We start from the raw sequence: 12,798 nt of genomic DNA on the forward strand, positions 1-12,798 counted from the left end.
GGCTCGTACCTAGACTCTCCATTGCCTAAAAGAATTCCCTAATTATCTGTGTAACCAAATAGAATCATGAATTCTATTATGCTTATTGGGATATGACCACAGGCCTATTAATAATTGTCCACTGTTATCTACTTAGGCTTAAGGCATCTGATTACAGGTTAACTTTGATTGTATCTTTCTTTTTCCTTTATTTCAGACCAGTTTCAGAGAATTTGGGGAGGTGGGTTTGAGCACGTACATTTAGGGTATATAAGGTTTTCACAAAAACTGGTCGGGGTCCTTGGCTAAGAGGAGACTCTACCTCAGGCACCCTGGTGTAATAAACTGCACTCCACTATCTGCATTGTCCTTCTGAGTGAGTTTGTTTCCCGGAACACCTGGCTACAACAGGAACGCTGGCCATGGACTGACTGGTGGGGAGGACTGGACCATCACACTCCTAGGGTACAGGGAGCTCAGAGGAGGGGCTTTGACCCCTCTTGTATTCTCCTGACCTCTCTCTCCTGGCCTTCAGTACCCTAGCTGGGGCCTTGAAAGCTCATCTTTCTTCCAAGATCAGAGCCTCAGGTGCCAGGGGAGGGGGAGGGAGGGCGCCCAAATCTGGGCCAGGAGGGAAAGCAGGGTAGGAGGGTGGGAATGGGCTTCTGGGCCTGTGGTGTCCCTCACCTGGGCCTCAAGGCAGAGACTGGGGGCTTGGGAGCAAGGCCTGAGGGCCAGCCTGGCTCACCACCTCTGAGGACACATCCCCCTACCCTAGGTCCCTACCTCACCTCCCCAGCCCTGACTTCCTGCCTCAGGGAGGTACACACAGAGCAGTTTTCAGGGGTTCTCTGTAGCCCAGTCTTCCTCCCCACCCTTAAGGGCTGCACCCCCCGTCCCCCAGGCTCAGAGCTCTCCCTCCCAGCTGTGCCCAGGAATCACCTCTACTTTCCCCAGATTCAGGGCTGGTTCTCCTTCAGCTGCTTGAGCTCTGGTTGATGAGTTCTCTTCCTTTCCACAAGCATTTGCTAAGGAGCAGTTATGTGTCTGGTTGATGGAGGGGCAGTAATTAAAATCTGGTATTTTTGTGGTTGAAAAGCCACAGGCTAAAGGTATTGTGCTCTGGAGCTGGAGTGGGCTGCTTTTCTCCTCCTGTATTGTTACCAGAAGTCATGTGATTTAAAATCTGTGCACCAGAGGAAGAGGCCAACCACGTGGGCCTGATGGGCAGGAAGAAGGTGGAGCAAACCTAGAAACCAGCTCCCGGTTTTTAAGAGGATTATGGGCGGTTGTGCTGTGTCCAGTCACTCAGTCATGTCTGACTCTTTGAGACCCCATGGACTGTAGCCCACCAGGCCCCTCTGTCCATGGGGATTCTCCAGGCAAGAATAATGGAGTGGGTTGCCACATTCTCCTCCAGGGGGTCAAACCCAGGTCTCCTGCATTGCAGGTGGATTCTTGACCAACTGAGCCACCAGGGAAGCCCAAGTGGAGTGGGTAGCCTATCCCTTCTCCAGGGGGTCTTCCTGACCCAGGAATCCAACCTGGGTCTCCTGCATTGCAGGCAGATTCTTTACCAGCTGAGCTACTAGGGAAGCCCCTATGTGTGGTTAGGGGTCCCCCAACAGTCAACCCAACTTACTTGCAGGCAGGTTTAGTTTTTCAGTTTGAATTAATCACCCACTAACTGCTAGCATTTTGTTTGAATTAGTTACCAACCTTCCACAAGAACAGGTTTCCCGTATTAATCTAACACCTGGGATTTTAAGTTTTATTCAATTTTAATTAAACAGCCAAATATGCTGGAGGGTATTGTACTGAACACAGGGGTTAGTGGTGGACTCCAGAGGAGAATTCACTCCAGCGTGAGACTGGTTGGCCTTGCCCACAGTTGGCTCTAACAGCTGTCTTCTCCCCCCACAATGCACGTGCACACACACACACACACACACACCCTGACAGACATACACACACTCACAGTGTGTGTGAGTGTGTGAGCCTTTTCCGGGGGGAGGAACTCTCCTTGGATCTACTCCCACCCAGCCTGCTCTTGAAGGGGTGGGGGAAGCAGAGGGCATCACCACAGACCCAGTGGAGAGGGTAACTGCTGCTGCTAAGTCACTTCAGTCGTGTCCAACTCTGTGTGACCCCATAGACGGCAGCCCACCAGGCTCCCCTGTCCCTGGGATTCTCCAGGCAAGAACAGTGGAGTGGGTTGCCATTTCCTTCTCCAATGCATGAAAGTGAAAAGTGAAAGTGAAGTTGCTCAGTCATGTCTGACTCTAGCGACCTCATGGACTGCAGCCTACCAGGCTCCTCCATCCATGGGATTTTCCAGGCAAGAGTACTGGAGTGGGGTTCCATTGCCTTCTCCAGGTGGCACTTAAAAAAAACATAAAGAGGGGCCATGTTCAGAAGGCTGTTTTACTTTGGGTATTTTAAAATACATTCCTGAGGTCTGGACGAGATGCTTCTGTGCAAGGGAAGAATTACCATGCGGGGTCAGTGGAGCCAGAGGGAGGTGACTGGGGGTGGGTGAGAGCAGGGCGCATGCGCGGCAGCCTGGGAGCAGCCGTGGGAGATGCGCTGCGCTCGGCCCCGCCGAAGCGGGAGCAGCTAGTACAGAGTCTCTCGGGCGTGGGTTCTCAGGTGGCGCAGCAGGTGGGAGTTGCGGCTGAAGCTGCGGCCACACTGTGTGCACGAGTAGGGCCGGGCCCCAGTGTGCACCAGCATATGCCGCAGCAGGTTGCAGCTGCGGCTGAAGACCTTGCCACACTCCGGGCACTCCTGGAGGGGCTCAGCCTGCCCAGATGCGGCCTCGTCCCCCGCCCCGGCGTGGGTGGCCAGATGCCGCTGCAAGTGGGCGTTGCGCCGGAAGCTTCGGCCGCATTGCTCGCAGCTGTAGGGCCGCTCGCCCGTGTGGCTGCGGCGGTGGCGGGCCAGGTTGGAGCTGTTTCGGAAGCGGTGACCGCAGGTGTCACAGACGTGGGGTTTCTCCCCGGTGTGGATGCGCTGGTGGCGCGCCAGGTGGGCGCTCTGGCTGAAGCCCTCGCCGCACTCGCTGCAGCGGCAGGGCTTCTCGCCTGTGTGGCTGCGCCGGTGGCGGGCGAGGTCCTGGGTCTGGCTGAAGCTCTTGCCACACTGGGTACAGTGGTGGGGCCTCGGGCCGCCGTGGGTCAGGAGGTGGCGGGCGAGGCCGGCCCGCCGCATGAAGCGCTTTCCGCAGTGCGGGCATCCATAGGGCTTCTCACCCGTGTGCACCCGCTGGTGACAGACCAACTGGGAGCTCTGACTGAAGCTGCGGCCGCACACCTGGCAAGAGAAGGGCCGCTCGCCCGTGTGCACGCGCCAGTGGGCCCCCAGGTGCTCGCTGCGCCGGAAAGCCTTGCCACACTCGCCGCACACATAGGGCCGGCGCTCAGGCCCGGGGCGCAGGCTGCCCGAGCACTCAGAGCACTGGTGGCCCTTGTCCTTGGCGTGGATCCGCAGGTGGCGCTTGAGGCTGGAGCGGCGCTGGAAGGTCTGGCCGCAATGGGAGCACAGGACTACGGTCAGCTCGGGGGGTGCCGGGGGCTTGGTCTCCGGGGTGCCGCCGGGGGGCTTCTGGTCCTGGGCATGCGCCAGCAGGTGCTGCGTGAGGCGCGCCCGGCGCTGGAAACCCTGGCCACATTCCGCGCACAGGAAGGCGGGCTCGGAGGAGTGCGTCTGCAGGTGTTTGTTCAGGTGCGAGCTCTGGCGGAAGCGGTGGCCGCACAGGTGGCAGGTGTGCGGCCGCTCGTCTGTGTGCGTGCGCATGTGCAGCTTGAGGATAGAGCTGCGGCCGAAGGCCTTCCCGCAGCACAGGCACAAGAAGGACCGCGCGCCCGGGTGCGAGCGCAGCTGGTGCGCCTCCAGGCGGGCCAACTGCGGGAAGCTGATGCCGCAGTCTGTGCAGATGAACTTGAACTCCGGGTCCGACTTGGGGGCGTCCTCGGCTGCTTTGACCTTGAGAACGTCACTCCTGCCTGGAGGGGACATTTCTCCTCCGGGGCTGCTCGTCTCAGGGCCTGATCCTAGCGACTGGGCGTGGGGCTCTTCTGCCACCCTGGGGCTCTCTGCCTGAGAGTTTGCTGAGGCACCCGAGGGCCAGGACACCCCTTTCGGCTCTTCTGCCTTAAAAGCCTCTTCTAGGTTTCTGCCTCCAGTTCCTAAAAAAGAAGCAGAAAACAGGACAGGTCGGGCTTTTTCAGAGGGCTTTCTGGGAATCGCTAGAACCTCAGTGCCCGGAAGTGGAAAGAAACCGAGAATTCTGCAAAGTTTGTAGGTGGGCAGAGGGTGGGGTAAAACCCAAATAACATACAGTTTACCAGTTGTAAGGTGTAGAATTCTGGTCCATTAGGCCTGTTTATAATGTCGGGCAACCATCACCACTGTGTCATTCTCCCAAATGGAGACCTATATCGGTTAGCAAGCCTTCCCATGACCACCGATTTTATTTAATTAATTAAAATATTTATTTATATATTTGGCTGTGCTGCGTCTTAGTTTCGACACACGGAATCTTCATTGTAGCACGTGAACTCGTATTAATAGTTGCCACCTCGTGGGATCTAGTTCCCTGACGCAGGCTCCCTGTATTGGGAGTGCAGTCGTAGCCAGTAGACCACCAGAGAAGTCCCTTATTTTATTTAATTTTAGCTGTTGTAATTAATTTTATTGAAGTATAGTTGATTTACAATGTTGTGTTAATTTCTGTTGTACAGCAAACTCATTCAATTATATATATATGTATATATATATATCCTTTTCTCTTATGTTTTTTTACAGGAGATCGAGTAGGACATTGTTTTTCCATTGTATTAATATATGTAATAATTTGTATCTGCTAATCCCAAACTTCCAATCTACTCCTCCCTCCCCCTTGGCAACCACGAGTGTTCTGTGTATTTCATAGATCAGTTGATGTGTGTCATATTTTAGATTCCACATATAAGTAATACCATATAGTATTTGCCATAACCACATTTTTTTTTTCTTGGCCATGTCAAATAGCTTGGGGAATCTTAGTTCCTTGACCAGGAATTGAAGCAGGGCCCATGGCAGTGAAAGCCTGGAGTCTAAACCACTGGACCACCAGGGAATTCCCGACCATTTATTTTAAAAGCTCAGAGTTTGGGGGTGGGGGGCGGTTGATGATTAGATGCAAAGAGCCTTAAAATTATATCTATATAGATATGGACATATCAATATAGATCTATATAAATATATATCACCTCATCAAAATAGCTCATTTTTAGCCAAAGAGGCCAAAAAGTCAGGGGCCATCTTGGACATACAAAAAAACCTTCAGTGGTCATAAACCCAGGAAAAGGCTGTCTCACCCAGAGGATGCACAGGCCAAGCCTTCTTTGCTGGGACGTCTTCAAAGGTCAGGGACTTCTGTGACAAAGGGATGGCAGAGATTGTCAGTGAGTGAGGAACGGGGCTTGGGGACCTAAGAGAGATGAAGAGCTCTCCAGGTTTAAATTAAGGAAGACAGGGGTTTGCTGAAAGCAGAGTCAGAGAACATTGCAGAGCAGGAGATGGGCCTGGAGTGAGGGCACTCGCCCAGCTCACCAGCGCTGCTGCCAGCTCCTGATCTCCCGAGCTCGCCTCCGGCCACAGCTCGGGGCCCTGGAGGGCTGACGGCACTGGGGGGAGACAGAGAGCTGTGAGAAGGCAGCCCTACCACCATGCGGCCTCGGGGTTGTGCAGCCATGGCCAGGGCCCTGGACTCTCCGCCATTCCCACCAGCTCAGGAGGCCGCCCCCTTTCCCTCCCTGCCCACACCCACCTGGCCCCCCAGCGCCCCCTGCACCCCAGGCCTCCTTCTCCCTAGGGCCCCGGCGCCTCACCACTCTCTTGCGGGGCCTGCAAAGTCCTCTTGGGACCTGGGCTCAGTGGCTGCCTTGAACTCAGGGGACGTCTCCAGTCCCCCATCTCAGCAGGCTTGGAGGGCCCCGATTGGGATGGCGGGAGCGCCTGTGATGGCTCCAGAGCTGGAGGCCCTTCTGAAGGTGCTTCCTTCTTGGGACTGTGGCTGGAGACTTGGAAAGAGCCCCCCTGTTCCTCCAAGGTGACGTCTGCACGGGGACAATTCTTGCCAGCGTTAAAACTGAAATCCTGTTCAGAACACACCCATGTCAGGGGACAGACAGGACAGTAATCCATGTCCTACTAACCCCGAAGGGCAGTGGCATGGTGGAAAGATGAAGCTCAGACAGGGAGGGAGGGAGTTAGGAGGTCAAGAAGGAACTGGCAGAGGAAGACAAGTGGGACCTTAGTGCCCCAACCAGGGATCGAACCCCCTGCCATGGAAGCACGGAGTCTTAACCACTGGACCACCAGCAAAGTCTCAGCTCAGTGATTTCTTAACAGGGTGATGAAGTCCCCGCCTTTCCCCCTGCTGTCCAGCCCACCGGCCGCCCCTCTTACCAGCGGCCCCACGTTGCTAGACTCCCTCTGGACACCCTCTAGTAGCAGTACCACCTCTTCACCATCCCTGAGCTGCTGGCCCTGCAGCCGGGCCAGGAGGTGTGGGGGCAGCACACTAAGGAACTGCTCGAGCACCAGCAGCTCCAGGATCTGCTTCTTGGTGTGCAGAGCCGGTCGCAGCCAGTGGTTACAGAGCTCCTGGAGCCGGCTCAGGGACGCCCTCGGCCCCATGTCCTCCTGGTACTGGAAGCACCTGAAGAGCTGGTGAGCCACCTCGGGCCGGGGCCTGGCCTCTGGCCGCCCAGGGTCCTCCTGGCTGGCAGCCTCCTCCTCTTCCTCCAGCTTGACTGCTCCGAGCTGCTCCGGCTCCCCCGCAGCTGGGCTGGGTTCTGCAAGCATCCTTCACCTTGGGGACTCCTCACCACGGATGCTCTCGTGTTCAAGTCTCTCCCTCCTGGCTCCCACACCTGGGGTGTTAAGGGGTGCCTGCAGGTGTGGTCTCCAGAGGAATCTCTTCTTGAACGGGTCACGGGTGGTGGCTCAGCCTTACCAAACAAAGCAGAGAAATCGAATTGCTCAGTATTATCCATTCCTTCCTGCAGCACTTAGAACGTCACCTTGGTTTGCCCCAGGGACCAAAGTTGGCAGCCCCGATAGAGGACAGTCTGGATGTCCCTGCCTCTTGATATGGTACCACGGGGAGTACCTGGCACCACTGAAGGGGGAGTCCTTGCCAAAAATGTTCCATCGCAATTCAATACAGCATTTAGACCCAACTTCCAGTTAAAGGGCATTGCAGGGAATAAGAACAAGTTGGCGGAGAGGCTATGAGTGATAGTGTTTAAAGATACAAAGTTGTAACGAGCAGTAAATAAGCCATAGTGATCTAATGCACAGTATAGCAAATACAGGTAATAATATCATACTGTAATACATTATGTAATATGATACTTATTGCTACATCACAATCATATTATAATATATAAATAAAATGCTGTATATCTTAAAGTTACTCAATGTTACGTATCACATTTATAAAACAGGGACTTCCCTGGTCTAGGAACTAAGATCCCACAGGCCGCACAGCGACTAAGTCCGGGCTCCACGGCTAGAGGGAAGCTCGTGCTCTGCAACTACCAAGCCCATGTGCCGCAACTAAGACCCAACACAGCCAAAAATGAATAAATAAAATATTTTAAAAATGATTATAAAACAAACTAGCCAAATGATCCATTGAGTAAACAACCGAACAGATCCAAAAGACCGGACATTCCCAGAAACCTGGTCCAAGTTCTTCCAAGTCTGTTATAAAAAATAAGTGCCTGTAGGCACATTGCTGTAGAGGAGACTAACAGCTGATTTAAGGAAACGTGCGAACCTTGACTGGATCCTGACCTTTAAGGGGTGGTGGTGCTAAAAGTTATTCTGGGAAAAAAGCTTTGGGGAAATAGTTGGGGAAATCTGAATCTGGTGGAGCCCTGGGTGATAAGGGAAATGACTACCAACTTCTGAGATGGGATTCCAGCCTTGCCCAATGTTGGAAGTGTCTTCATTCTTAGAAAATGTTAAGGATCTGGAAGTAAAGACGCGTGAGGTTTCATCCATACTTATGGATCAACAAGGCAAAAGTGGCAAAATTATAGCAATTGTTGAATCCAGGAGGTGGGTGTGTGGATGTTCATTGCATTGCTCTTTCAACTTCTCTGGAAGTTTGAGAATTTTAAAGATAAAAGGGTGGGCAGTGGGTATAATTCATGCATGGGATCACTCCTTAACCAGACGTCCTGATTCTCACTTTCTGGTGCTGGAGGTGGCTTTCAGGGGTCAAAGCCAAGATCACCCAGCTGACCGGAGCAGGGCTGACCTCCCACCTAGTGTCCCAGTCTCCTTCCCTGGGTTCCATCCCAGGAGACAGGCCAGGATGAGCCAGGGAGATGGGGTCGGTGGGTGGGTTTCCACATGAGAGACTAAGCTGACTGCCTTCAGAGGTTTGTGACACATGTGTCCCCGAGGCAGGCCAAAGCAGAGAGGTGTACAGTAGGTGCAGCCTGGGGAGCTGGGTGATGAGTGGGAGACGCAGACATTTCCCTTTCTTTCCTAGTTTTTGCTTTTTTTAAAAAGAAATCCTGGATTCTTCCTTTGTCCACTGGGAGGTATCCATCACAACATCCCTGTGAGTCTAGCTAACAATAAAAAAAAAAGTGCTTCTAACTTGGCAACAGGGGGCACTGGTTCTGTAAGACTGTTCCTTCCTTTGGGGCTAGCGGAGACCTACCTAGGGGGAGCTGAGGACTCAGTTCAGTCCTTCAGCACAACCCAGCCAGGAGGCTTACACTTCCAAACAAGCTTGTACTTTTGTTCCAGAGCTTTGAGGCACTTTTATTTTATTTTTTGGCTCAGCCACGTGGCTTGCAGGAACCTAGCTTCCTGACCAGGGATTGAACCTGCACCCTTGGCAGTGAAAACATGGAATCCCAAGTCACTGGACTACCCTGGAACTCCTGAGTCACTTTTATATTTCAATCCGGGCAGGGATTACTTTATGGATATGGAAACCCAAGTTCCAACATCTCTCTGCCCTCCCTGTTCTCCAGCCTCAGGGCTGCGAAAGAGCATTTTCCAGACCTGTTCCCCTACCCGCACATGAACATCCAAGGCAGAGAGTTGGGCAGAAGCCCTCCTGCATCACTTCCCACCAGGTAAAGGCAGCAGAGTGGTGCCCACACCTGCAGACTGTACACGCTGGGCGCACATCTAAGTGCTGGCTGTTCTCAATGAGTAAAAACACAAACAACAAACACAAACAACACAAACAAATAGGATGGCTAACAGCTCATCCTGTCATGACCCTGTTACAGCCCAGGACACCTAGACACAGAGGTACAGACATTCTTCCAAGAAGGCAACCCAGTCTTGGTGATAGAGTCAGGGAGAGGTCGGCCTGGCCAAGAGCTTTGATAGTTTAATCCCTCTTCGATTCGGGGTTGAGGGATCTCTGAACCTCCTTTTCATGTGGGGTGAGTGGGGGTTGACTGCGGTTAAAGAACACAGGAAACTGAGCCTAGCACTTCCCAGCTCAGAGGAGAGGGTTGTGATGCTAAAACAGACCCAGGCCTGTGTCCTGGCTACCTGACCAGCCCCCAAGCCCCAGCCTCCCTCCACCCCCTCCAGCATCTTCCCAGCTTCTCTTCCTCTCCCTCATCTTACCCACTCCTTCCTGCCACTCTCCAGTCTCCCCCAACCACTCCAGAATCTCCCAGCTTTCCCCACCTCCATCCTCTCCCTCAGAGCCTTGTTCAACTTCCGTTCTTTCCTACATGTTGGCACACAGGGTTCCTTCCACTCATTGACACCTCTCTTCTGGGATGCCATACACACGACCCACCTATCTACTTTGCAGTTGTAATTATTGAGGAAGGCATGCAAACATGTCTGGGGCAGAAGAGGGCTTTACCTTTCAAGAAAACGGGGTTTTGTTTTCTTGTGTTTTGGTAGCATGAGCAAAAAAGTGATACAGAACCAGTCACACGTGATCAGGAATGCAGTATTAACAGCTGGCATGTACTGAGAGCTTCTCTGCATGGGTTCTCTGCTTAGGGTCGCTTCATCTCACTGCATCCCAAGCAGTAAACTATAATTTCTCCGTTCGACAGGTGCAAAGACCAAGCTCCTAGAGGATGGGTGACTTGCTCATGGTCACACCAGGGGAAGCGAAGATTTGCTTTAAGGAGAGAACACCGATCTTACGGTGCAAAAGCTCAGAAACAGAAAAGGACCCAATTACCCTCCCGCCGTGTGCGATCTGCCTAGTCTAAACCCAAATATTACAGCACAAATCTGAAAAACTAAGGGCATTCAAATTTCCAACGCTCAGGCCTAAACTCGTGGGATGCCACAAGCTTCAGGTGAGGTCTCACCAAAAGGTTTGAAAGAGGTGGAATTCAAGGGACGTTGGCCTGGAGAGTCTCTCCCGCCCCCAAGTCTGCAGGACAAAAGCTCTGTGAATATGCGCATCTGTGGGGGGTGAGCTGGGTTGCAGGAGGCAGGGTGTGGCGCTCTTCAGCCGTCCTCCGGTATTTGACCGGCTTAACTTGGAGCCTAGAGTGGCGGAGAGGCTTAAGGTAGACCAGCCCGGGTGGAGGTGCAGCCACAAGACCCACCCAGACAACGGGGGCACCCAGAGCTGGGGGTCCTTGGCCAGAAACTTTCCCTTGCTCCCTGGTTCGCTCGTCTTTGTTGGCTGCGCTCCCCTCTAAGTGCTGAGCTGAGTCGAGGAGCCCGGTCAGTCCACCTGGGGGAACGTGGAGCCTGCCTTCTGCTCCCCAGAGGGCATAGCAAGCCCACGTCACAGGAAGTCCCGCGACCCTCCCAAATGCCCCCACTGACACAGGCCTCCCAGTCTTCCCAGCCCTGGACTCCCCAGCCCTGGGCTTCCCAGCACAGACCAACCACGTCCGCCCAAGACTCTTCTGGGACTCTAATGCCTTACCCCACCAGCCCGCCAGAGGCCTGGAGCCCCCTTTCTCTCTCCAAGCTACAAGGAACCCCTTAAGTTTGTCCTTGGCAGCCTGCACCCCAGGCCTCTCGGCAACTCACCACTCGTGGGGGTGTTTTCTGAGGGCCCCTAGGGCCAGAGTCAGTTTCAGCCAACCTGGGGAAGGACTCCGGGAAAATGGAACAGGAAGTTGCCTGCCCCAATCCCATCCAGGTGGTGAGGGGGGCTTCCTTGAGTTAACCCTTAACCTCCCAGTTTGGGAGTGGTTTGGGGAGAGGGCGGGGCCAGGGAAATAGACAAAGCAGCCGGTTAGGATTCCAACCCTGGCTGGCATTTGAGAGTCTAACTACCCCTCCAAGTTAGAGCTGAGACCCACCTAGTCAGGACTGGCTCTGTGCCCCTTGAGGGTCTGTCAACCTGTATGTTTGGTGGGGGACAAGAGCTGCCATTTAAAAACGCTTGCTGGGGTTTCCTTGGCAGTTCAGTGGTTAAGACCATGTGCTTCCACTGCAGGTGGGGCAGGTTCAAGCCTTAGTCTGGGAGGTTCCCCTTATCTCCATGTATGGCCAGAAAAAAAACCCTGCTGTGTGCATGGTTCTTTGGTCAGCATTTCATTCATGCAGCAAATCTTTGCCAAGGGCCTGCTGTTGGTGTTGAGGATACTGAGCTAAATGTGAGGGACAGTTCCAGACTTCAGGGGGTTTACAGGAGCAAATCACAGGTACTAAAAAGAAAACAGAACAGGACCACGTATTGGGGAAGAGAGGTCACCTGTCGACACTGCCACCTAAATCCCTCCCAAGAATCTTTAGGGGTGGGTTCTGTCCCCTCTTTATCAGTGACTAAGTGGGGCTCCCAGGAGAGGAAGTGGCCTCACCAACAGCCTTGAGTCCAACTCCAAAGTCAAGCCTTTCCCTTTGCTCTAAAGGGCCTTTTTGGGTCACGTCCTTGGCCCCAGCGGGATGGGCGCCTCCCTTTGGGGAGTCCGTGGTGTCCGGCTGGGCGTTCAGGGCGCCTGCTGTTTGGGGGGTGCTGGGCCACATTCTCAGTGGCCGACCCTGCGCTTGCTCTGGTTCCCCGGGGCGGGTCTAGTCTCCTGCAGACAGCACCTGGACTTTGTTCCTTTATTTTAACTGTCTAGTGTGGATCTCACAGGACTGCGGGCGGTATCCCTTCTCTGCTTCGTGCCTAGCGCCTGGCACATGTGAGGATGGACGGAATGCCTGAGGAACGGCTGGGCAGAGCTCCCCGTCCAGCGATGTTTACTGGCACCCTGCACCTGGCGCCCCGCGAGGTTAACTCCCCGCACCTCACGGGTGGACGGGGCGGGGCGCGGCCGGGAACTTCACACGGGGCGGGACTATGAAACCCTACTCCGGTCGTAGAAAGGAGGCCACGCCCTTGGGCGTGGCCGGGGCAGCGGAGAGGAGGTGTGTCTTGCACCCCTACACCTCCGCCGGGCCTCCACGCCCCAACCCCGGCACCGCCGCCCCGGCCCCGCCTCCAGGACCGACCCGCACGCCGAGCGCTGCGGCCCTCGTTGACTAGGCAAGGTCCGAGCCCTGTGACAGGGAGCAGCGGGCCCCATCCGGACGCGATGGGGCAGAGCTGCAGGAAGGACGTGGCCTCCTCGGGTAACTATCCGACATGGTGGTCTCGGTGCCTCGGGCCTGGGTGAGAACCTCGGGGAACTGGCCGGGAGCGCAGCGGCCAGGCTCGGTGATCGCTGCTGACAGTGACTTCCAGGCGTCCGACTCAGGTGCACAGCTTCCCTGGAAATCTGTCAGAAAAGCAGAAATGGAGTTGACCCAACCCCCAGAAACAGCGTCCCGGCAGCAAGGCAAGTGACGCAAGATCAACACTAGCTCTTG

The 12,798-nt window shown here is 54.5% G+C and overlaps 1 protein-coding gene across 1 annotated transcript; it reads right to left on the reverse strand.

Moving 5' to 3' along the window:
- Window positions 1-2,396: 2,396 nt before the first annotated feature.
- Window positions 2,397-11,157, reverse strand: ZSCAN10 (zinc finger and SCAN domain containing 10). Its single transcript, XM_055562303.1, has 6 exons — window positions 11,029-11,157; window positions 6,433-6,977; window positions 5,853-6,120; window positions 5,575-5,639; window positions 5,340-5,397; window positions 2,397-4,166 (listed from the first exon to the last, which is right to left on the reverse strand). Exons 2-6 carry the CDS (start codon window positions 6,829-6,831, stop codon window positions 2,596-2,598), a joined length of 2,361 nt encoding a protein of 786 aa, XP_055418278.1. The 5' UTR covers window positions 6,832-6,977; window positions 11,029-11,157; the 3' UTR covers window positions 2,397-2,595.
- Between the last annotated feature and the right edge of the window lie 1,641 nt (window positions 11,158-12,798).

This window comes from Bubalus kerabau, chromosome 23 (genome assembly GCF_029407905.1).
Source record: "Bubalus kerabau isolate K-KA32 ecotype Philippines breed swamp buffalo chromosome 23, PCC_UOA_SB_1v2, whole genome shotgun sequence".
NCBI classification, from domain to species: Eukaryota; Metazoa; Chordata; class Mammalia; order Artiodactyla; family Bovidae; genus Bubalus; species Bubalus kerabau.